This window comes from Seriola dumerili, unplaced genomic scaffold, assembly GCF_002260705.1.
Source record: "Seriola dumerili isolate Sdu_G_001 unplaced genomic scaffold, Sdu_1.0 BDQW01000191.1, whole genome shotgun sequence".
NCBI lineage: Eukaryota > Metazoa > Chordata > Actinopteri > Carangiformes > Carangidae > Seriola > Seriola dumerili.
The window spans coordinates 1,993,874-2,019,071 of record NW_019174446.1 but is presented as its reverse complement, the minus strand read 5'-3'; the positions used below and the strand labels follow the sequence as shown (position 1 = coordinate 2,019,071).

Genomic DNA, 25,198 nt, shown 5'->3' with positions numbered 1-25,198 from the left:
TATGGATAGCAAAATTTCAAATGAAACAGGAAAAATGTAGAATATGGGTCCTTTAAGCAAGGTGTGTCAACAGTGAGTCCTCTTTGTCAGCATCAATGTCGACTAACCACTGTTTTGAATCTGCTCCTCTCCCCTTTAAAACAGCCAAATCAAAACACAGCCGACACTAAAAAGCAAGCCACCAGCAATTATCCAGTCATTTGGCCCTAAGCCTTCACATGCTGACTGAATTTATCCTCCCTGTTCTCCCTGTGGTGGGAAATAGAGACGTTAATTCATATGCCATTGGATTGTTAGCCACACAAAGACCAAACACCAAGTGCTTCCACCTTGAGCAATTCTGTGAGTGATTATGTTTACCACTACTTTGTGGGGGTCCAGTGGTCACCATTTGTGGGAACCGCATTTCTGTGTTTCAGGGGATTCCTGTTTTGACCCTATTCACACTGTTGAAACCATGCTTTGTTTTATAGGAGCTCGAAGAGATTTAATAGTGGCCAGTGTTGCTTTTAGTCTAGTTTTAGCCTGCTACCTGTGAGGTGGTTGGATCAAAGTTGTACTCAAGATTTGCAGTTTCAAAGCTGAATTCTCTCTGAGGAGCCACAAACATATTCTTTTCTGCAAGTGCATTAGGACATTTAGTATGAAATGTCAAGTAAATCTGGTATGCATGATGATAGACATACATGGGGTTTGTTTGCCTTGTTAAAGGATCATTGTACATTTCTTACCAAATTATTTTTTGTTATGTGATAACTTTTTATTTTAGAGATTTGATTGACACATTAATGGACACTCTGCATCTGCAGGCATCATATTCATTTATATAAGTTGTTTCACACCTACATACTTTGTGTACAGTTATCCAACAGTGTTTTATATCAACCTTTTCCACTAGGAAAACTTGAGCATTTGGAAGCCATTTCTTCTGTTTTTCCAGATTGAAATTACAGCCTGAGCATAAATGCATACAGCTAAATTTATGTGTCATTGTGTCCAAGAGTTGTGCGTGCATGCATGCATGGTTATGTAAGTACGCATGTGATTGGAGGAGATTGAGATTCGGTATGGACTGAAATGCAAACACACTCCTGAGATAAATCTATAGTTCAGTGCTACTGCTGTCCTGGTACTGGGGCCTTTGCTCAGAAACTAAATAAAGCAGCTGTTCTGGTATTACTGGAAAATGCTACTTATGGATAGAGAATATCGCATACTGGTAAAAGCTGGAGCTTTCTCCAGCTACAGCTTTCTTCTGCTCTGGAGACCTGCTGTACCATGCATGGTTGGGTTCTGTGAATCTACCGTTTTATTATAAGAAGTCCTGGAGTGAATTGAATGGTTCACATAATTAAGTAAGTTTTATTGGTGATAGTGACCTTGTAATAACATAGGCTTGTAGTGTTTCCACAGTCCTTACCATGGTGAAAGTGAGATCCTTACACTGCTATGTTCCCTTTTATTTTACATTTTACAGATAAAAGATAAAGATTGAAAAGGGATTTATAGAATTTTGTGAACTATATTCAACACTATGAAGGTGCTATGTTCCATGCTAGCTATTGTATGTGTCCTCTTGGTTACATTACTAACTGTGCAAATTACATTTCAGAATAAGACCACAGGACCAACTTACAGTGTATTTATTGTCTGATGGACTTGTCTTTCTTTCTCTCCATGTCTAATAACTGGCAAGGCTAATAGCTGCTAATACTTTCCATATACATGAAAAATGGTGAGCATGGACACTATAGTGTTTCTTTCCTGTATTGCACAAAAGAGAGTACTTGGCCTGTTCTGAGATCACATAAAGGAGCTGGTTTTTCCAGTCATTTTATGGTTGAGCAGTTTTAAATGGGCTCCTTCCCTGTGGGCCGCAGCACAGGTGCTGGCTGTGTCAATTGTTTACAGAAGTTCAGAGCAGTGCGATGACTCGCAGAGAGACGGATTGGGGCCCTGGATTTGGTGTGAGGCAAAAATAGGTATAACAAGTGTAAGAGAGTGCAAGAGAGAAAGAAAGACACCCTGACACGGGCAAATTAGATCCAGAGAGGGAAATAGCAGGGGGTAAAGTGCTGGTTTTACTGCCCAGGCTGCAGGTGGGATAGTGGCTTTCTTACTGACCCCAGATGTAGGTACACACACACGCACACACACACACACACACACACACAGACACACGCACACGCACGCACACACAGCCACATTCATGCATGCAAGAAAGCAGCCAGGCACCCACTCAAACTCAGACAATCACATACATGCATGCAAATCCACAAACAAATATCATGCAGAACATGAACATGCGGTGCATTTATGAGTTGAGTTCATGTCATCCTCTCTTACTGCTGCTCTGTTTGGTCAGGCAGAAAATTCATGAGAATTTTGTCAATTGGATTATGCTAATGCATAGTTGGGCGTGTGTACAAGAGACCTAACAGTTAACCAATTCATATAAATATTTTCATCAACAGAACCATTTAGTTCTGCCTAATTATCGGTTCTGTTATACCCTGGGCCAGGCATGTAGATACAGGAAGACAAACATTTGGTTTGGAAAATAAGGGAAAAGCTTTAAAGGTTTATATGTTTTAACTTGTAGCGACTGTGTTTAACAGTACATGGGAGGAATGAATAATGCCATTGGTCCTGTGGTTAGGAGAATTTATTGCTGTATATTTTCATATTTTATGGTCGAAACTCCCCTGTCTGTAATATTTTAAGTTCTTTCTTACTTTGTTGAGTAATAACCTTACCATGTATGTTTTTCCTGTGAAGCTTCTGTTTCTGGGCGTCACTGTTGCCACAGGAGGTGCTGCTAACATTGCAGGATGGCTCCCCCAGCTCTGTTGAAACCCAATCTATTGAACTGCTCTTTTTCTCCTGCTTGCTCTTGGTCACTACATCCCTCTGCTTCTTCACTACAAAACCCACTGCCCCCATCACCTTTCACCCTCACCATAAAAGCTATTTTTACATTCTATATTCTGTTTCTTTCCATTTGTACAAAATTGATTTCTCTAGCCCTTGCACTCCATCACTTGTCCAGTCATTACACTATAAAATTAATGTGCATTTAGTGTTTTTCACACTGCATTTGTGATTTTTTTTTTTTTTTTTCTTCTCTTCGTTGGCATATTGCATTGTTCATTTTTAATCCTGGCAGAACGGAGTTTCTTTCATCCCCTAATAACTCTATCCTGTACAAATTTCTATAAAGTCCTGTATTCTGTGTGTGCTGATGCAATCAAACTTGTGTATTTGAACACACAGGCTCCTCAGTGGTTAAACAGGCTTGGGAGGGATATGTTTGAATCGGCACGTGCATAGTTTTGGATTAAACAGGATTTAGCATATGAGAGGATAGCCCTTCAGAGACAGATTCATAAATTCACCCAGGATTTGTAACACTGCTCAGGCAGGGTGAGGAGTAAAAATGTTTTCTTATGGATATTTAGCTCCTTTAACTGTATATGTCCAAGGGATAGACTGTGGCGAAAAATAACATGTCAGGACCTCCTCTTATTTATGAGCCCTTGAGGATGGAAGGGGTCACTGGTACTGAGTCTAGACTTTCAGAGAATGCATCTCTGGATTTTACTCTTTTACAGGGTATCAACACTAAGTTGATGTGTCATGATATACTCAGTTGGAAGCTAGTTTACACCTAGCTAAAATTAATGCAGTCTAATATGACAGTCCTGCAATAAATTCTCCCTTCATGAAGGTTATAATGTTCAGTTTTTATTGAAACTGTTTTAGAGAGGTGTTGATTCAACTTTATGGTCATTTTGGAGGCTGCAGCTTGTGGTGCTGTTGAATTGTTTCTATTATTTTGTCCACCCCATTTATAAACAACAGAAATTCTGTCCTCCAAAATTGTTATAGTTGAGTCAACACCAATTCATATAAAAACGAACATTATGAAAGTGGGATGTATTGCAGAACTGTGGTATTGGAATACATTTGGTAAACTAGGTGTACCTAATAAACTGCCAACTGAGTGCATATTTTAGTGCATATATGCTAATATAGCTACTATGCCCTCCTGTGTACACGTTTGTCTCTTTAAAATTAGGTATGCCTTTTGTGTGCAGTGTAACATGTTTCTGTATGTTTGCTTATTTGTTTGTAGGTTACGTGCAGAGTCTGATCAGGCGTGTGGTGAACAATGTGAATATTGTGGTGAACAACCTGATCCTCAAATATGTGGAAGATGACATCGTGCTGTCGGTCAACATTACCTCAGCAGAGTGCTACACTGTGGACGATATGTGGGAGAGGGCCTTCATGGACATCACTGGTGAGCAATGGCTGCTTACATTCCTTGGTGGTGGGATTAACTAGTAAATCCACTAAGACAAGAACCTATATACTACAGTAAGTGTTCAATTTTGGTAGTTCAAACAAAGGTCAAACAGACATCTCAGACACATTTAAACATGGCTATTTGTTTAAATGTCAGCTGCCAGAGTAGTCTCATATTCAGACTCTTGATAAACTCCACAGTGTAATTGGAGCATGTGTGGGTCCAATGCAGAGTAGGCTCTGACAGAAAAAAGTTCACATTTAAAAATACAAAAGATGGATGAGATGGGGAATTTTAACCCTGGGAATGCCACTTGTGAATAGAACAGTAGGAAATGCTATCCTTTTGGGCCCTTGCATTTAATGGCTACCTGGTTCACGTGTCTTTCTTTTTTGGTTTTAACTCCTGAAGGTAGCGGAACTACAGTAATTAACTGAGTGAACAATTATATCAATATTAGCTAAATTTTAAACACTCTTGTCAGTTATAAAGTTGTGGACCAAGCATTTATTTTCCTCGTAAAAACTGACAACATGCACATCATTATTATGCATGTTTTAAAGAATAAAGTCTATCCCATACAGCTACACATAGACTGTCAGAAGCAGATGTTCAACTATGTACAGACAATGATCACTTTGAGCGTAGACAGGGCAGAACTTGAAAGTCAACTCTCTAATTAATCTGCACTGTTTGTGTTGTCAAGACATCAACCTGATATCTGCCGACATCTGGCTAGGTAGCGTTAGCTCCCTGGTATTGTCAGCCTGAGTAAAGTAGAATCTACAAACTGATCACTGAACTTCCATTGCTTCACATCTTGTAGTCAGAGATAATATCTCTTCTACAAACACAAACCAAGAGCTCAGATAAGTCTTTTTTTTTTTCAGTCTATCCCTCTTGTAGATGAGATCTTTAGATTTGCTACATGATAGCTAGAGTCAGCTGGACTGTGGTGGATCTGTATAGACTGTAACTGTTCACAGTTTACGAGACTGTCGGTACTCAGTGCGGCTCATATATCCAGCTATGATCTATGTTACTTTTAGATTGATAAGATTAGATTGATAAGAATTGATAGTGGATGGTTCAAATAAAAATTGCATCTAATCGGAATATGTGTTTCCATTTCTATCCATTGCACTTAGAAGCTGTCACTCACTAGAAACTCCTGGGTTTCTCATCTTACTGCCAGAGAATTAGTTATTTTAAACTTGAACTGTCATCATAACTTTGAAGAAAGGACTTATTCTTTATAGGCTCACACAAGCCTATATCAACAAAGAATCTTGAAGTTGTCATTTTCAGTCATTGTTATCACTGTGGAATTTCTTGTTATTCTAATACATAAGGCAAGAAGTGGCTAGATTAATAGTTACTTACAGTTTAGAGAACAAAATAATTCTGGGAATGATGAGTCCTGTTATCAGTGTGTTGGGGGTGAGTGACTCAGAGACAGTGGAGAATCTGATCATGTGTCATCCAACACACACACACACACACACACACACACACACACACACACACACACACACACACACACACACACACACACACACACACACACACACACACACAAACCAACCACTTGGTCGCACCTATTGTAAATGTCACATTACACAAGAGGTCTGTGATGTCTGCTGAGTCTCATCTCCTTTGAATTTCTAGATCACAGATTATGAGGATTTATTTGTCATCTGTTATATGTTAATTGTTCAGGTGTTTGTGGTTTGTTGCTTAATTTTTTTCCTTATCTATGTTTTCCATTTTTATACAAACTCTGTAAATTACTTATGTCTTTTCTTGATTATAGTTTATCTAAAAATAGGAGAAATATATCATTCACCAAAACTCACATTTTTTTTCATCATCGATGAACAAAACATCACATGTTCCACACAGTGAGAGAAAGTAAAAGTTGTCTTCTTTGTCATAGCTGAGTTAGGAAATCCTATTACAAAGTGTCATCTCTACTGCCGGCCTGCTGACAGCGCTGTCAGCTGGACAATGGAGCTGAGCTCTCTGTCAGTGTGCATCATTGTGTTTGTTTGTGTTTAATGATACCTCCCAGCATGTTGACATGTTTAATGAGTGTCAAGCACAGATGGTCAACCTCTTATGTGTTCAGTGTGAAATTATCTATTTTAATTTTCTTTTCTCTCTGTGCAGCTCCAGAGCTGGTCCTAAGGAAAATGATCAACTTTGCAGACTGCACTGTGTGCTTAGACAAACGCAATGCAAGTGGCAAGATCGAGTTTTACCAGGACCCGCTGCTGTACAAATGCTCCTTCAGAACACGCCTTCATTTTACCTACGACAACATCAATTCCAAGATCCCATCTGTCATCAAAGTGAGTATCTCTAAATTTTAGAAATAACTCGATAACTGCCATTATCTACCCAAAGCTCAAGATCAAGAAGTGTTCTATATGGGTTGTATTAATGTAATTTTACTATCGTCCAAACGTGTCACATATGCTAGCTAGAAAAGTTTAAATTTGTCCTAACAGCTGACTGTTGTTAGAGGAACATGTAACTTACTTTTGTTAGGTTTGCTGTTCTCAAATCAATGGCAGAATAATGTATAATTTCAGTCCATTGTTCTAATCCTGTGATGTTCTGGATATCTATGGAAAACAGCTGTTTTGTTTTGGCAAGATTTTACTTCCTACACAAAACTACAAGATCATTTTACAGATAATATGACGTATTACTATAGTACCAGCAGTATTTGGTTTAGACTCAAGTGATCTCAGAGAGATTTGACTTTTACCTATATGAAAAATGACACTTTGTTTCACTGTGGTAGGTTTGAAAAAGCTACCCGAGAGAACCATGTGCTCTTCCCATCTAGTGCAATTCTAACAATGTTTGTTCAAAACCTATTCAACCATGTTCATGTAGAACATCCAATCTAGACAACTATCTTTCATGTCATGAAACAACTGCTTTTGGATGACACCACCGATGTTGAGAATCAATCTCAAATTAGCTGAATTTTGATATAAAAGCAACAGTTTTGTTTCGAAAAAAATGCTCCTCTCACAAGCAGTCACAGTCATTCTTCCAGTCATTGTCAGTGGAACAGTGGAAGATGTTTGTTGAAAATCACAGATTAGAGTCTTGGCTGTCTTGTTCCTTAATGTGGTAGAGATTTGTTTATGTAGTCAGATCTAAACTATTTGTGATGGAAAAAGTAACATAATTCTTTAGCTGGTGCATTTTTACCTTCTGGTTAAAATAATGGGCTTTTTTTAAACCTTTGTAGGTTCTAGCCAGAAAATCTACTGTGACTGTCTGTGGTCTCTGTTTCTGTGTATTGCATTTGTCAGCTGTCCACCATAAAGTTACATCATGGTAAATTTACTTCAGTCCCATTTATCTGTTAAACTAATTTTCTCATCAGGCGGAATTAAAGTAGAACTGGCTCATTCCCATCTATGTACACTCAGACACAAGCTGGTTTAGCGATCATCAATAAGGTTTTCATGGTGTCTCATCAACAGAATCACACATGAAAGATTTGCCACATGTAGAATAGTTGTATCTGTTACAGCTTGTGAAGCAATAAAATAGATTATAGAAGTCCACTCTCGACTGTGAATCTTATGCTATTTATAATTCATTAACACTGTATAATACAACCCATGTCTTCCACATGCAGCAGTCAGCTTCCAGGGGAATCCATACTAGTTCTTGTAAGGGCTTGTCCGGCTCTGTCCTTTTTTTTGTTATATATTCCTATTCACATTATGTAGGAACCCACCACAAGTGGTTGGGCCTGTAGCCCATTTCACATCTAAACATATAATTTAACAAATCGAATTTCAAAATTTAAACCTTCTCTTACGCTTTTCTTCCCTATGTTTTCTCAGATCCAGACCATGGTGGAGAGCCTGAAGTTGTCCATCACTGATCAGCAGCTACCAATGTTTATCCGCATTTTGCAGCTGATTATTGCCCTCTACTATGGGGAAATCGGAGGACACAAAGAGGGCGAGGGAGAAGATGGCAGTGGTCATGTCAGGGAGGCTGTTGCAAGTTTACCTGGTGAGTGAGCTCTCTTGAATGACAGTTCTTTCTCTAACCCTGAGAATATTTTATCTCTGTTTTGTTTATTTATTTTTTTGCTTTCTAAAAAACTCCTACTCTGCTTTTTTTGGATGGGATTTTATTTGTTTTTAAAAGATCTGAGCCAAGTTTGTTTAGAGCTGTTTCCAGATGAACTTGATACTTGATGACTAGCACTGGCTAGAACTTGCATATGTAAGTATATTAAGCTGTTTTGCTTTATTTATGTGTTTGAATGTTTGCTTTTTATTTATATGTTCACCTACAAAATTGTGAATGAGGCAGTCATCCTCTTGTTATGGCTGAGGGTTCTCCCCTATGCTGAAAATACTGTGCTGTAGCTGTATATGTCCAACCGTGCACCAAGTAAGGACATGGACCAAAAAATAAATCGAAATGTCCCTGTGATGGCCTTAATTTTTCTACAGCCATCATTCTGCTCTATCCATATCAATTTAAATAGCTTTTGTGTGTCAGTATGGTTCCTGCAGCAGTCATTTCTCAGACAAAGCTCTGAAGTGGTTAATAAGCCATTCTACCATGCACGAGGCTTTGAACTTTTCCTTAGACAGCTCATGATGCTCTGCATGTTGCCTTGTTGTGTTCAGGGGCTATGTCTGTCCATATGCTGCTGTTGTTCCTAAATGGGACATTTAACATCACTTTGACCATGGTGTGCGCTCCTCCTGCTTTTTCCACAAACAAAAGCCAGAGCGTGTAACTCAACACAGACTGTTGTCGTCAGGCCTGATCCCCTCCATGTGGATAGAGGCAGGAGAGAGGAGGATAAAGGGAAGAAATAAGGATGAATCAAACACAGGCCCATCTCTGTCTTTCTGATTGGAGCACCATAGGAAATCACACTCCACACATCCACGAGCTGAGCAAAATACACACATGCAGCTGGCTTCTCTCACAGGCATACCACATACACTCACTGAGCACTATGCACAACCACCTGGAGGTTTTGTGCTCATAAAGTGTACACACACACACACACACACACACACACACTCTCTCTCTCTCTCTCTCTCTCTCTCTCTCTCTCTCTCTCTCTCTCTCTCTCTCTCTCTCTCTCTCTCTCTCTCTCTCTCTCTCTCTCTCTCTCTCTCTCTCTCTCTCTCTCTCTCTCTCTCTCTCTCTCTCTCTCTCTCTCTCTCTCTCTCTCTCTCTCTCTCTCTCTCTCTCTCTCTCTCTCTCTCTCTCTCTCTCTCTCTCTCTCTCTCTCTCTCTCTCTCTCTCTCTCTCTCTCTCTCTCTCTCTCTCTCTCTCTCTCTCTCTCTCTCTCTCTCTCACTCACTCATATATGTACATAGACAATATACTTTTGATACCTGCAGCCAACCCTTAAAAAACACACATTATTCCTCATCTCATCTCTCCCCAACTGCTCACCCGCATCCTAGCCAAATAGAACAGGATCAAGTCTCAAGTCCCGCTGGGCTAAATCAGCCTCTGTAGCACCAGGAGCAAATTATGGTGGAGGGGAAGTGGTGGGCAGAGGGGAAGCAAGCAGCCCAACACAAAACAGCCCATTTGCTCACTCCCTCTTACTTGCTCCCTGTCTGTTGGCCTGGGACTTTTACTGCGAGTTGGCGCAGCTTCCAGTTTGGTGTCCCATGCCAGATGTAAGAGTCAGTGTCATGCTACTGCTATGTGGAGCCTCTGAGAATGAATTAATATCCCATCACAAAAATATACAAGAGGGGACCAGCTCTTGGAACCTGAGCGCCCCAGATCTTGTTATGCTGGAAGTAATCGACAGAGTGAAGAAGCTGAAGGGGGGCTGTGTGGCTGTGTGTGTGTGTGTGTGTGTGTGTGTGTGTGTGTGTGTGTGTGTGTGTGTGTGTGTGTGTGTGTGTGGAGGGGTTTGGGCTTGTTCATGAACATATGGTTTTCAGTGTATTCATTTTAGATTTAAGTAATAAAGCTGAATTTTTTGGATAATAGTAGCAGAGTTACTGCTCAAATGATTTATTTATAATAAGAAAATATAATGTCTCTTTCTTAACCAGTACAGAGTGCAACATTAACATGTTGCAACATTAACAGTAACATTCATGTATGTTGACGCTTATAGTGACGGACTTGGCTTACATGCATATTTATTTTTAGTCGGTTGTAGTTTGTAGGAAACAATCATTGTCACATGATTGCAGGAACATGATTCCAGTATTGTACATAGCACTTCATCACATTCACTTCATTTCCCATAGGCTCCTCGTGGTGAGTCTCTGTTGTTGTATATTGTGGCTCCATTGCTGTGTTTGTTTTTTTGTTTTTTTTTACTCATCTTTACAAAATGTGTGTGTGTGTGTGTGTGTGTGTGTGTGTGTGTGTAGATATGTGGACATAAAATTGAGGCAAGAGTAATGGATTCAGTCTGGATCCACTCTGCGCCGTATTAATAAGCCGTGACTTTCAATTGAAAGCGGTTCTTTCTAGAACATTTCAAAGGGAATATTAATTTTTCCCCCATGTGAAGGTGTTTTTCTTTTTGCCAATTAACAAAGTGGAAAAAGTCTTGTAATGTGTTTATGTTCCCATGATTCACTGTGGCTGCATGTTCTTGTTTGAATCTCTCTCTTTTAGGTAAGAGCCAATGTCTCATTAATGAAAAGCACTAATAGGTGAATGGTGCAGGATACTTGTGTTTCACTAACCAAAGCAAACTTCCAGTCAGGAATAGACGGGCAGTTTTCCTACTGTCTGATATTCAATGATGTCACTGAAATCTCAGCAGTTGGAAACATAGATGACTAACATTCTTGAATACACCAGCTGGTCACGGCAACGAAAGCTGTATGGTTTCAACAAGTATGTGAAGAATTATGAACTGAGTACTGTGTGTGTGTGTGTGTGTGTGTGTGTGTGTGTGTGTGTGTGTGTGTGTGCGCGCCTTGGTATATGCGAGGATGTGTATGGGTGTCTGGAAATGTTGAAATGTTTGTCCAGTGGTGTATGTTGTCTGGTGTTTTGCGCTCTGTACAGTGTTTGTAGGAGAGGTCACCCTTTCTTCTGATGCTTATTGAATGGAATTGATCATCAGAATTTTATTTGCTAAATCACCTCCCCATTATAAATCTCCTGTAGCCCCCTTATGCTAGCCCAGTGACATGACAGGGCCTTTTTCATCATGTTTTCACTTTTTAATATTGGTGTGGATGTTGCCGTTCAGGCTTGAGTAGTCTGAGGAAGAGCTTGAAATGTCACAGCAGCAAATAAAATCCTTTAACATGAGCTATTAAGTGTTGTCTAATTTAACTACTGCTAGATGTTTTTTTTGATCAAGCATCTATCCTATTAGATACTAGGATTGCATGTCTTTTTATCATTTTCTGCTGTGAAGTGATGAATACACATACGATTTGTGACTGGAAAAACTAAAAGTAGCTTTTGTGTTTGTTTTTGGTGTAATGATGACGTATGGTATTCTGTGTGACTCATTACATTTTACTATGAGTTTTTGCACCTATGTGAGAAACTTTGAACATCTATCAAATTTAGCCTGAGTGTGTGCATGTATACACTTATGCCCCAAAACACGTGCATACTCAGCAGATACATAAGACAACAAGCAGAGAAGCCTTTGCTCACTATTCAGGTAACCAGTTCACCTCTCCCTCTATAAACATGGAGGGACATCTACTGGCCTGCGAGGGCACTGCCTTCCCTCAGTCCTCCCCTCTTACTGTCTCAATGTCACTCAGCTGTTCACTAACTTACACTCCCACTCCCGCTAGCTTAGACATACACCACTGCCTGGAGACTTTGGACTCATGGAAACCATCTTTGACCTTGACATATCCTATTACATAGTGCTTCTGAGTTCTGCGCATGGACATATGCACACACTGATATTGTTAGTTGTCTATGAAAAATATCCAGTCAGGCTTTGATTGCTTTCATGATAAAACACAAAATAGTTTTATTTCACACCTGTGTGGTCATAGAGCTTTACTCCACAGCAGCATACATTTTGGCCAGCCCACATCACTCTCTGGGAATTTTTCAGTCACTTCTTTGGATTAATACTTCAAAGTCTCCTTAAGCCGGTCTGTTTTGATCACTTGATTGGTAATTGTGCTTTTATTTTGATTGCCCTGCAATTCAAATGTAGACTTCGTCAGGCTGTGACGTGAAGCGAAAGAGCTTAACTTGTTGAACTGACACCTCAAAGGCTTCATGGAGTGAAAACAAAAAGGAAAAATAGAGAAATGAGAGACAGAATCGGACAGGGAGGTTGTGTGTGTGTGTGTGTGTGTGTGTGTGGGGTGGGGGGGGGTCTAAAAAGCCATAACAAGGGATTTCCAACTGCCAATTCGCAAAGTGAAAGATTTAATTAAAATATGTCATAATTTTCACCGCCTTAGCCTCTGGGATTCCTAAGCTGTGACCTCACGGACAATATTGTTTTCTCACAGAGGACGTGAGGCCACGAGGAATGGGATTGCACATTCTTGTGTATTGACATCAGCTTCCTCTCTCTTAGTGTGTATGGAAACAGACATGATGGGATGAGTTCAGAGGTGGGGATCAGGGACTGCATTGGTGCATGGTGGTTTGGGGAACCTGTGAACCCCCAGATGGTTTGCTAAGAAACAGAAAAGAAAGATAATAGTGAATGAGTTTCACCACACTTCTGTCTGTCTTTTGTTACACACACCATCAACATGCCAGTCCACTGACTTTCATCCCATTGGTCATCCAAGTACTTACCATTTTTGCTAAAGTTTTCTCTTGCTGACACAGGAACTGGCCCATTGACAGCCTTTAGCTTCTGTTTATCTTTAACCCCAGGACTTTTCCAAAGCCTCTTTGTCCAGGCTTTGTCACATACGTCTAGGCAGTCTAGCCTCCTCCACTCAGCCTCAATCTGCTTTCCTTACTACTTTCTACATTATCCTCTTCACAAGGTGTGAGGCCTGTGCCTTACAGTAGCTCATGCTCCAGTCAACCTCTTGCACTTTGTCTAGGCGCAGAAAGTGTGACCAATCACCCCACTTCCTCCAGCTTAGTTTGTACAGTCCTGCAGGCAACCATTCCGCACCCCAAGCCAAGCTCTGCATGTGCTGATGGCTCATAGCTACCTAGCCTCCCTTTTGGCTCCCATTTCAGCCTATTGGCTCTATACAAATATGTGACCCAACCCCTTGCTGAATGCATTTGTGGATGTGGCCTTTGCTGTTGGGTCCAGCTAAGACAACCCTGACCACAGTGATCCACTGGGCCCAGTCAAGGCTCACCTCTGTCAGGATCCTGGCTGACAGGCTGTGCCCTCTGGCCTCGCCTGGAATGGACTTCCCCTCCCTCTCTCTGTAGAGTTCATGCAGCAGTGAGTTCATGCAGCACTAAAATACTTGCACACCTGCATGCTGGAGCATTGGCAGCAACTACTGTGAAACTGCCTTGGTCTGTGCTGTTTTTGTGCGTTCACTTGACAGCTGAAACAACTTGCTTGTATTAAACTACCCTGAAGGCATGGACAAATTAATTTAGTGTGCTGCATTGGGCACAGACACTTCCATTATCAACACTTTTTTCTGTTTGACCAGATTTATCTGCTGGAGTTAAAGCATACTGAGAGGGAATTGAGTGTTTTTCATCTGATCCCTGATTTTAATGTAATTTGAATTTGGCAACACTATTGTGTACAAATACAGCACATTTGTTTCTTTCACAAGACAATGGCCCTCTTTTTTTGTAGGATTCTTATTTAGGATAAGTATACATGTTTTTTTTATTATTAAATCTACATTGTGTGCACCAAATCTTCTGTAGGTCTGTAAGTGTAGGTTGTAACTGCCTAAATATTTATCTTAAGCATTGTGAAAAGACTTGAAGTCTTCTTGGAGTAAAAGCAGACCTACAGGCACTAGCCCTGAATTTTTTCACATCACTATTTAAACTACATTAAAATAATCTGCTTATATTTGCATTATAACTAACTAAGACTTCTTTCCCCTTCAGGGATGGATGTGGATATGGAAAGCCAGGCCTCCAGCCAGTTCTCCAGCACAGACCTCTACATGCAGTCTGGGAGTCCTGAAGAGGCAGACCAGGGCTGGGTGTCCTGGGCTTGGTCATTTGTCCCAGCCATTGTAGGTACAGAGGAGGAGGAAAGCGAGGAAGGCCTCTACCAGCAGAGAGAGACAGGAGGCATCCCCAACAACCCCCAACAACACACACACAAAGATCCCATTGTTTCCATAGGCTTCTACTGCACCAAAGCTTCTGTCACCTTTAAGGTAAATGAGCTGTTTATCACCATAAATGATTTCTTTACTAAATCATTACTAAATGTTACACAGGGGCTGTAATGTTCACCAGCAGACACTGGGTGAACAATAGTTTCATGTCTCTGTGAACAAGGAAACACATGATCAACTTAATGTCTGTACTGTCGTTTTCAGTACGACTTTAAAGCTAGAAATATTCTGCATTACACTGACATTAGGTAACTGGTATGAATGTGATTTAGATTTGCTTTTGAAAAAATAAGATGTATGTCAGATAAACATACATTTATATACAGAGCCAAAAAAACTACTTTTCCATGTCCAAACAAACGTCACAGTATGGAGGAGTTAAGAATATGAATGTCTTAATGTCTATTACACGAGGGGTTTTCATGGTAAGTCAGAAAAGTCTTATTCTGATATGGATAGTCTGCACATAATGATATTTAATGTTGGTTTAGAGTTTCCTGATTTGAGATATGATTGTGTTAAGTTATTTTTTTCCCTTGCTACATTATTGTTTATTTACTTCTTTTTGTGGTCATTATGAATTTGAGTCTTAAAGGACAGCTTGATCCTCAGGAAGCTTCAATCCTCTTTGTCTCTGTGTGCGGTACATGGGAGGGTAGTTTAACCGCTAACTGGTGTCTCGGGTCACGTTAATGTCTTAAACATTATACATGGTATGATGACTATTCAGAAATGGATCCCAAACTTTAATCCTGCCTGCTCACACTCAGAATAGTTGGAATTCATCTGCGTTTCCCCTCAGGTTCAGGCTCCTCAGATCACATTACTGCTTGCGTGTGTGCTTGCGTGTGTGCTTGCGTGTGTGCTTGCGTGCGTGCTTGCGTGCGTGCATGTGTGTGTGTGTGTACTTGAAAGTGTGTGTGATCAGTGAAGGGGGAGGTATGTCAGACAGACCTTGGTGCTTTTCTAATAATGTTTAAATTGTTCCTGCATTGTTTGAGTTCTTTTAATCAATTAATTGCCTCTCATCTGGAGTAATTGCAGACAGCTGAAAGGATGGTTTTTTAAACGTTCTCGTTGCTTTCCTACAAGGAAGTATTTAGTTTGAGGGAATTTCATGTCTTTGAACAGCCACTGCCTGAACCTGAGTTTGACATGCACGTGAAATCAGAGAGGTATTTTTAGATTGCTGACACATTACTCCCCAGATCTGTTTGATCAGAGAAATTGGCAGTACAGTTTAATGACTTTTACACACATAATGCATAGTTTAGCACTGACCATTTGTTCCCCTTTTCATTTTTGCACACCTGCCAAACTTTCATTGCTTTGCCAGACTTCATGACATATTTCGCTTTAAGAAACTTTGTTTCTTTATTTTTGGTATTTTCATTTATTTCAAATAAATACGATTTCTAGTGTTCTTTTTCAACTTTTCCATCAGATCTTTGATAGTGGGTTATATTTCTGAGAAATGGACATGAAGATAAAGTATCTCAATATCCACATCCAACAATATAACATTTTCAAGATGCTTCATAAAGAATCATTTCATTTGTGTTGGACTCGCAAAGTCGTTAAATGGGCCGAAATACAATAAAGGAGACGTAGCAGGGAAAGTAGTAGTAGCGGGAGCTCTGTGGATTACTGGCCATATTAAGCATTTGTCTTGGAGTTCCAGTGCTACACTGCTCTTCTGTCCTTTCTGCTGTGTTGATTCAGGCTTAGGGACAGTTAGAAGAATGCCTCACCATCTTAGCTTGGACAATGCCATGGTGGCCATATTGTTAGGTGATGAACATTGATGTTAGTAGGCTCTACCTGACTGGTAGTGGTTGAGTGTCTGTGCCACTGTGATGTCATAGCAATTCTTAGGCAGATAATTTAATGTCTTTGCTCACTGCTGATCCCAGGAACATCGTCGTTGGGTTGGGGTGGTCCCTGCATGTGAGCAAACCATCAGAATCCAAACCATCAGAATCGAAAGAGGGAAGGGAGCTTCGGTGAGAGAGTCTGCTCCATCACTAGGGATAATAAGGCACAGCTGCCTGTTGCTCTGCACCTGCTTCCTGTGTTAAAGTTGAATGGGTTGGGGCCTGCACAGTTCTGCTTTACACCCACAGTTTTTAGACTGGCCAACCTCAAAAGCATCAGCTATATACCCTAATCAGCCAGTTTTGACCAGGCAGTCTCACATCTCTCTCTCTCTCTCTCTCTCTCTCTCTCTCTCTCTCTCTCTCTCTCTCTCTCTCTCTCTCACACTCCCTCTCTCCCTCTCTCTCTCTCACACTCCCTCTCTCCCTCTCTCTCTCTCTCTGTGTGTGTACACATACAGAATGAATTGAATTGAACAATGGCTTATACATTATCATTTTTATCCTTGGTATCTTTAGTGCTTTAGTCAGTTTTGTTAGCCATCTCCAATAAAGCCAGAGAGGGCCTCCCCTAAAATCAGAGAGGGAGTGGCTGTCATGTGGTTTGATGAATGTCTTTGGCCAGAGTCCAAAGTTGGAAAAGAAAACGACCAAAAAGTCCCAAGGCTGGTATCCAGTCTCTGATCTAAGAAAATGTCATCTGTCCTTGTTTGGATGTTTTTGTTTCTGGTTTTAAGCATTATTTTTCAGGGGCCTCATTGCCCCTTGCATCCCAAGACTTGCATAGCTTTTGTTTATTTTTCAAATCACGTATCTGTTTCAGCAGTGAATTGTGGGTACACACGCACACACAAAATGAGACATATGCTTTCCAGTTCTTAGTGTTGAATTTTTGTGACATCTGTATTGTTGCTGTAACTGCTACTTATACTATCAAACAAAATTTTATTTTCCTTCTTTTTTTCTCAATATTTTCAGGTGGTAAAATCTATTCTAAACTCAACTAGTGTCGCACACCTTTAGCTAGTTTTGATCTGGTTTAATGATCTTTGACATTTTGGATCCAGTGCTACACAAAACCTTAAATGTAACACAAAATTAAACTTTGTCAAGTCTTCAGTTTTCATGGTCTATGTATTTTTTTGACACCTGTTGCAGCATTTTACTTGAAGTTAAATTTGAGTAGTATTTTTCCCTCTGAAACAAAATAGCTTTGACTGCTAAGTTATGTATTTGTTTGATCATTCTGTCTCAGCTAACAGAGACCCATTCAGAGAGCAGCTACTACAGTCCTCAGAAGGTCAAGTCCAGAGAGGTCCTGTGCCTGGAGCAACAAGGAATCACAATTGAGGTAAAACTCTACATCTTAATTCTTACTTTGTCTCCAGAAATATGTCAGTTGTTATAAGGATGGACATGATTTATGGATTTAGTCTTTTACTGCTTTATATATATTGCAAATTTTAATCAATAAATTGTCTACATTTAACTAACTAACCAAACAGCCTCACGTCCAGTCCAGATGTCAGAAATTCTTACCTGGTCCTGTGTCCAACCGATTTTACTGGTGATATATGCAATTTTACCCACTTGGTGAGCAATCTTGTAACTCATCACGGCTAGAACAGACAAATAAAGATCTCTGTCTGTCCTTTTGATCCTCCATTATAATTATTATCTCCTTATTTACTTTTGGAGAGGTTCCTTTTAATTCCCTCTCCAAGTACATTTATAAAGCCCCTCCAGGTCACTAATCTGTGGTCTGTTGTGAACACAGTGGAATCTGTGTTTGAGTCGAGCCCAAGTCTGATCATTTCCGCGTTTCCCCCTCGGTGTAGAAAATATTTTTAAAACCTTTTTCTCTGATTACCTGGTTGGAGTAGGAAAGGGGTTTTCTGCTCCTAAGCTTTCTACCAGATGTGAGAATTCTGAGAGATTTCCAATTCCAATTTCTGTAATTTATGCTTTTGCTGGAAGAGAGAGAAAGCAGTCTGAACTGGGACCAAAAGTGAGAGCATTGAAAGGCAAAGAGATGGCTAGTAAAACAGGGAAAACTAAGCCTTGTAATTATTTTGTGGTGAAACGTAAAGGTTTATTGGATTGCTCTCCGTTTAGCTGTCTGCTGGGTAAAGCAAAGACATGGTGGGTGAGGGACAACCACACCTCGATGGTTACAGGGGCTGCTGGAGTGCTACCACACACACATGCACACACCACTCTCAAGGGAAAATGGAAGCTGTCTGTCCCCTCTGAAATGAGCCCAGAAACCAAAGTCATGGTGGAGAAGCTTGTTTGTGATAAGGCCACAATAAAATGAGTTTTTGAGTTTATGTTTTTATTGTGATGTAAAAAGGTAATTCAGCCTAACTATTTTTTTTAAGTATTGCACTGTTACTAATACAGTCCTGGGTGTTCTCTTTGGAGAGGGAAGGATTCTGAAACTGGCGTTTTCCCCTTCTGTTCAGTTTTAAATTACCTCACGCTGTCACATCCTCAAGCCTCCCCTCAAATGTCTTTACCATCCAGCCAAGCCTATTAATATTTATTTTATTTAATTGATAGGTTTCCTGTTTAAAGAAAATGGTTAAAGTTTCTTCCTCCGGTCTTTATTCCAGGTGCTGATGATGGGGGAGCCCTTCTTCGATTGTCAGATTGGCTTTGTGGGCTGCCGGGCTCTGTGCCTGAAAGGCATCATGGGACTACGGGATTTTGAGGAAAACATGAACCGAAGTGAAGAGGTAAAAACAGCATGAAAAATGAAAAAAAGCGGAAAACGAGTGAAAAGATTAAAACAGAATTTAAAAGCCAGGATAAGTGTTTACTGACACCTAAACCAGTCTCCTGGTGCCTCTTTTGCACCTTGAGCTTTCAGAAGATGGTAGAGACGTGATTTGATTTGTTTATGGAATACAAGTATAGTGTGTGTATATATAGAGTGATCCAGCTGCCTTTTGTCATTCACCATAATGTTTTGCCACATACAGTACATTGGTTTTGGGTGGCTTAATTGAAATCAATTAATTTTATCAACTGTGTTAACTATGTATTTTTAATTGATATTTTTCAATAGTTATTTTTTTAAATTGTGCAACAGCAAATTAGTTAATAGTTTGGAAATACATCTGGATTTGAATAAGATCCAGAAAAGATTTTTTTTTTTTTTTATGTAGTTTGGGTTGGATTGGATTTTTTGTATTTCTTGCATTCTTTGAGCACACTCTCCTTCATACCTCTCCTCTTTTTCCTCTTTTCTTTTCCCTGTGTCTCTTTAGGATGCAGTGTTCTTCAGCTGTGGGGACAGCCTAAGCAGTAAAGGAATGACTTATCTTACCAACTCTCTCTTTGACTACCGCAGTCCAGAGAACAACGGAGTGAGGGCTGAGTTCATCCTGGATGCCGCCAGTCACAAGGTCACTAAATGAGATTCTAGACTTCTAGAAGTCCCCATCCCCAATACTAAAGTAGAAAAGAATATTGTTCCCAAATATTTATTTTTGTAGTTTAAGACACTGCCTTTGCTTGGATGGCCAAAATTCACTATGTGTAAATACAGTAGTAAGACCATGCATATCACATTCATGTCCACAGAGAGCATCTACCTCAGAGAAGCTACACAGCTACATCAGAAAAAACAGTTTCCCTATAGTGAATCCAACAAACATAAGGTTGTTTGTGACATATATAGTATATTCACAACAAAGCTGGATGGACTGCAACAGCAGGACCAGCCCTATAATTACGAATGTCTGTGACTGACTGACTGACTGACTGACTGACAGACAGAGTTGAGTGATCATAGTTTCCCCATTGGCCATTGCTCTTGAATGAATTGGCACAAACAGTTTCCATTAATGGGGCGTTAACAGCCCGCAGTGTTGTACACTTGTTGCATTTGTTGTTAGATTTAGAGACTTAAAAAAAAAAAAAAAAGCATCAAGTGGCATCCAAGCGATTTTTTTAAATTTTTTTTTTTTTTGGGGGGGACAGACCTTGTCTACATAGAGAATTGCTTTTAATGCCCATTCTCGTGTCTACTTCAATGAGTAGCAAAGAGATGGAGGAGCATTTTGTTACCCAGAGGTAGGCTGTGTGCTGTGTGAGAGACAAAATAAGAACATTCTTTCTGAGTGATCGTTTTACAAATAAATACAGCTGAAATCACAGCACAGTATTTTTATTTGACTTATGTGTTTGGTGATTTTTGTCAGACGCTGTTGTGGTTATAGAATCAGGATTTTAGCTGCAGAAGAGCAGCAGCTTGGAAATGGCTTAACATGTAGACATAATGGGCCATGTTTCAGTCACTATTTCAAACTTGTTTTGTTGTCTGACAACAGAAACAATTACACGTAAATGAGAACAACTTAATTGTGAATTCAGCTGTATTAAAATACTGTATATGTGAACACAGTGAGGAGGAGAGAAGCAAACAGATGAAGGGCTAAAACTGGCTGACACTATGCAGAATGCTAATAGGGCGCGATGATCTCAGTTGTTTATAGTAGTGCCACAACAGTTTTCAAATCTGTCCTACATTGACCATACACAGTCCAGCCATACACTAGGTTTTGACCTAGTCTTGTTTTCAGAGGACTAACCACAAAGCATTCAAAAGGCACCCACAAAAGTGATAGCAGAGATTAAAGCATATGGCAAAAATTAAGCAGTCAGTTCCAAGCCAGACCAACAATCAACCCAACACACACCTCACAGCTGGGCAGACAGGCCTACACAGTAACATACTTATTTGACCAACAACAACACTCAAAAAAAAATGTATTAATTAAATGCATTAATTTTGCTGTTTACATGAACGGCACCTGCCATTGACAGTCCTCACAAAATGAAACATCTGTGGTGTTCTGGTCGTCAGGCATTTGAGATGACCTCAGCTGCTGAGAAAACAAATAAATTCTAAGCCTTATTCCTCTTTATTTTCAGATATATAAAGCGTTTACTGAAGGCTCATCACTGCCAAAAAGACAACAAAAGAACACAGATCAATTTGGATATGGCATGTTAGTGGAAGTAGCATGCTAAAGCAAGCACACTAATTACTTTGCTGAGAGTAGTTTATCTGGGTCAGTAAACATCAATCTTATAATTGCACCTTCATTTCTTAAGGTTTCCTTTGAAACAACTGCAGTACAATGCGGTATTTAGCGATGTCTGGCGGTTCTAAGTTCATACAATATTTTGTCCTTTTTAGCTATCAGTAATTTTTGTTCTAAATAAATCATTCTTTTTATTCCTACCAGTTTGATTATTTCTGTCAGTCACCCAGCTGCTGGCTGCAGTAAAGGATTGTTGCTGCTATCTAAGTAGTAGTGTTAAAGCCATTATTCCTGATAACTCTCAGCTCACTTCATCAGCCTCACAGCTCTAGTGTTGACTTTGCTAAGAAATGTTCATGACCCTAAATGAAGCAATTGTTTGGAAATCCATCCATCCATCTACTCATAGTTGATAGTAGAAGAGTCAAAGGTTTAGTGGTACTTCATTAGTGGTTTTGAAACCAGCTAATGGCTTTGATCCAAAAGCATGCCAGAGCCATTAGATATCCCCTAATAAATATTACTCATTAACCTGCCTCCCTGATAAGGCTCCATTGAAATCTCTGTTTAGAGAAGTAGTTGGTAAGTCTCGGGTGGACATGTTAAGTGTGTGTGTGTGTGTGTGTCTCTTTAAGGGGTCTCATTCAATCTCTTTTTCTGTTTCTTTACTAAATCTCACTGTTTACTATGGTTTCTTGTGGAGTAGAAAAATACTTCAAATTATTGTTGAGGATAGGGTCAATAGCTCTTGACTTGCACACAAATAAATGATTAGTTATGGTGTAACAATACACTGACACTCTTTTAGATCAAGAATAAGATAAATGTCCACAGTTTTACCCATATTTAGGTTTTATTTGTTGTAAATGTAAACTCTGAATAATAACATGATAATAAAGCTTATTTATAGCACATTTTTCTAAACCCATGTTGCAAAGTGCTTCACTTAAGTATGTGTACATATGTCTGTATATATGCGTATGTTTTAAGAAGAGATTTAAAAGAAGTTACTGATTTTGCTCCCCTGATTTCCTCAGGCAGTTTGTTCCATATCTTCAGGGCTCTGAGTGCGAAAGATCTGTCACCTCTAGTTTTCAACCATGGCTTGGGAACAGATAAGACCTGTGCCTTAGGCCCCCAGGCTATGTACTGGCTCATATGTGACTGCATCTTGCTATCTTTGTGAATATTTCCAGAACATATCATAATTTTAGATTGAAATTATCAGCCATGATACCAGTCAGACAAGTATGAAAAACTCATATCTTTTAGTAGATAAGATACATATTTCCAGTGGCATGCATCCAGGCACCAACTGATTGAGGAAACTTTCACTGTAGCAATATCTTATTGCTCAATAAAGAACACTTGATATCTAGTAAATTACTTCCACATGTACTGTAAAGTATTGAAGAAATGCTTAGTTATACTAACTTATACACTTTTAATTCTGTGCTTCTGCTCCTGAACCTGGAAATAAGTTATCATTTTTGCAGTTCCAATTCCCTCGTTCTGAAGTCGATTACTTTTTGGAATAGATTTTTGATTAGATGCCTGAAATAAAGTCTGTAGTTAATACAAGCTCAAGACATTTTCATGTTTTATTCTCAACATAAAATATGTCGTTTGATTTTCTTTTCAGCTTTTACATGATCTCACCAGTCCTTTATAGCCTTGTTGTGTTTATGTTTGCACTTTTGTAAACTAATGCTAACTTTCTAAGAGTAAAGGCTTTTATAGAAGAGGTTAGCATGCCAAATCAAATTAAAAGTTTGGAAGCTTAATAGCAGTGACATTAAAGTCATGTGACCATGGTGTAGTTCAGATGTAGCCTAACATTATCTTTTTACATCTGGCGACTGTATTTGGACTTCAGAAATCATAAAAGTGGTGTTCATTTATGAAGATTATCTTTCTGAACAAAAGTTGTAAAAATCATAAATTTTTGTTTGTCAAGAGTTTATTTTCTGCACCAAAGCCCTCACCCTGGTTCCCACAAAGCCAATGAGAAAATCCCACTTGCTTTGTGGGAGGCTAATGTCCGGTTTAGCCAACAAAAATATGTTATCCCTGCAGCACTTTATAGTTTAGGATATTAGTAATATTGACTTGTAAAAAAAAATGATATCCAACTAAATAGATCAGCCCCCTCAGTAACTCTTTTTTTTTTATCTCTGATTTGACCCCCTTTGCCATATCCACCATGACCCCAGTCACTGACACTCAATCAACTTGTTTGCTCCCTTACTGCTGAATGTTTACCTAATTCTACTTTTGTTTGACAGGAGACCTACACTGAGATAGCGGGCATGCAACGCTTTGGTGCTTTCTACATGGATTATCTCTACACAATGGAGAACAGCAGCGGCAAAGGTATTGTCTAATTCATTCCTCCTCACAGAGATTGTTTGCTCACCTTGCCACCTCTTCTCTCTCTTTCTTTATGTCTGTCATGTTCTCCCGTTCGTTTCCTTGTTCTTCTTTTCTATCTATCTAATTCTCTCTCTTGCGTTCTATGTCTTTCTCTTTCTCTTCTCTGCTCTCCTCTCTGTCAAACAAGCCCCCTGGAGACTTGAAGAAACAGCTTGTCTTGTTTGAGTCACAGCCACCTGGTCCTTGACCCTTCCTGTCCTCACTCTCACCCCAAACTTACCTGGAGGGCAACTGTCAGAAGTGTTTAGTCTGCGCTGACACGTATTTGAGTTTCTTTCTCCCCACTGCTTGTTGAAACACTGTTTCCCCCCTGTCTCTTTACCTGTAAGCTGTTGAGAAAGTGAATAGGCTTCTCTTGCCTAATTAGGTGTCACTCTTCCTGGTAGAAGCCTTAAGACGGGCAGGATTTCTCATTCCTCAGCTGCAGCACTCAAGAATGTTTATTCAAGTCTGAAAGATCTGAAGTCCCCATTAAGAGATAAAGCGTTCTCCTTCAGTTTGAAATGTTAGATTTGGCCCACAAATGTCTCTGTGCTTTAGTGTGTGATTGTTGAGCATTTTATTTCAATGGTGCTGGAAAGCTGTTCTCTGTGTAACTATGACAGTGACACCTGACTGACATTCGCAAGTTCTAAGGTAAGAAAAACCTCTAACATGCTCTGCACTTAATGGGAAAACATCTGATTAATCCGAGATAAAATGCAGCCCCTTACAGTGTCTAATAGGTCTAAAGTATAATAGGATAGATATGGCCCTTGAATGTTATGCAAATGTGATATTAGATGATCCTGCTTCATGAAGTGGAAATGGTCAGTTACTTAGGCAGAAATTTCTGAGTATGTACTTCATTTTCCTTTTTCAGTAACCTAAAAAAGAAGAAATAAACAAAGATATATTTGAACCAGTTCAGTGACATGAACTGTCACCTGTGTTGTTTCACTTGCCTCCCTCTTTTTCTCTTTCATTTTACTTCTCTCGGCCTCTCTGTCTCTCTGACTAGGCTATTGTTTCCTCCTACTTTCAGCTACAGATAATAATCTAAATTAAAAACAACATTGATACTGTCATCCTGAGATGTCAAAGTCATTTCTGACAGCAGGATAAGTGTCAGTCTCTTCTCCTGCGGGATGATTGTGGTTACCCTTGACACATGGAATGCTTGTCTTTTGTCAGTGTTTCTCTTCTTCTCGGATGTGGACCAGATCCAGTGTCAACCCAACAAATTATTCTCTATTGCTACGGAACTAA

At 39.7% G+C, this 25,198-nt stretch overlaps 1 protein-coding gene across 1 annotated transcript in view; it reads left to right on the top strand.

Annotated features, from left to right (window-relative positions):
* Positions 1–25,198, top strand: part of vps13b (vacuolar protein sorting 13 homolog B) — a 322,535-nt gene that overhangs the window by 25,804 nt on the left and 271,533 nt on the right. The window contains exons 5-12 of the mRNA XM_022753222.1: positions 4,136–4,303; positions 6,479–6,660; positions 8,185–8,359; positions 14,351–14,628; positions 17,719–17,814; positions 19,079–19,201; positions 19,736–19,873; positions 23,803–23,890. Coding sequence (XP_022608943.1) covers positions 4,136–4,303; positions 6,479–6,660; positions 8,185–8,359; positions 14,351–14,628; positions 17,719–17,814; positions 19,079–19,201; positions 19,736–19,873; positions 23,803–23,890 — 1,248 coding nt within the window. The remainder of the gene's footprint in view (positions 1–4,135; positions 4,304–6,478; positions 6,661–8,184; positions 8,360–14,350; positions 14,629–17,718; positions 17,815–19,078; positions 19,202–19,735; positions 19,874–23,802; positions 23,891–25,198) is intronic.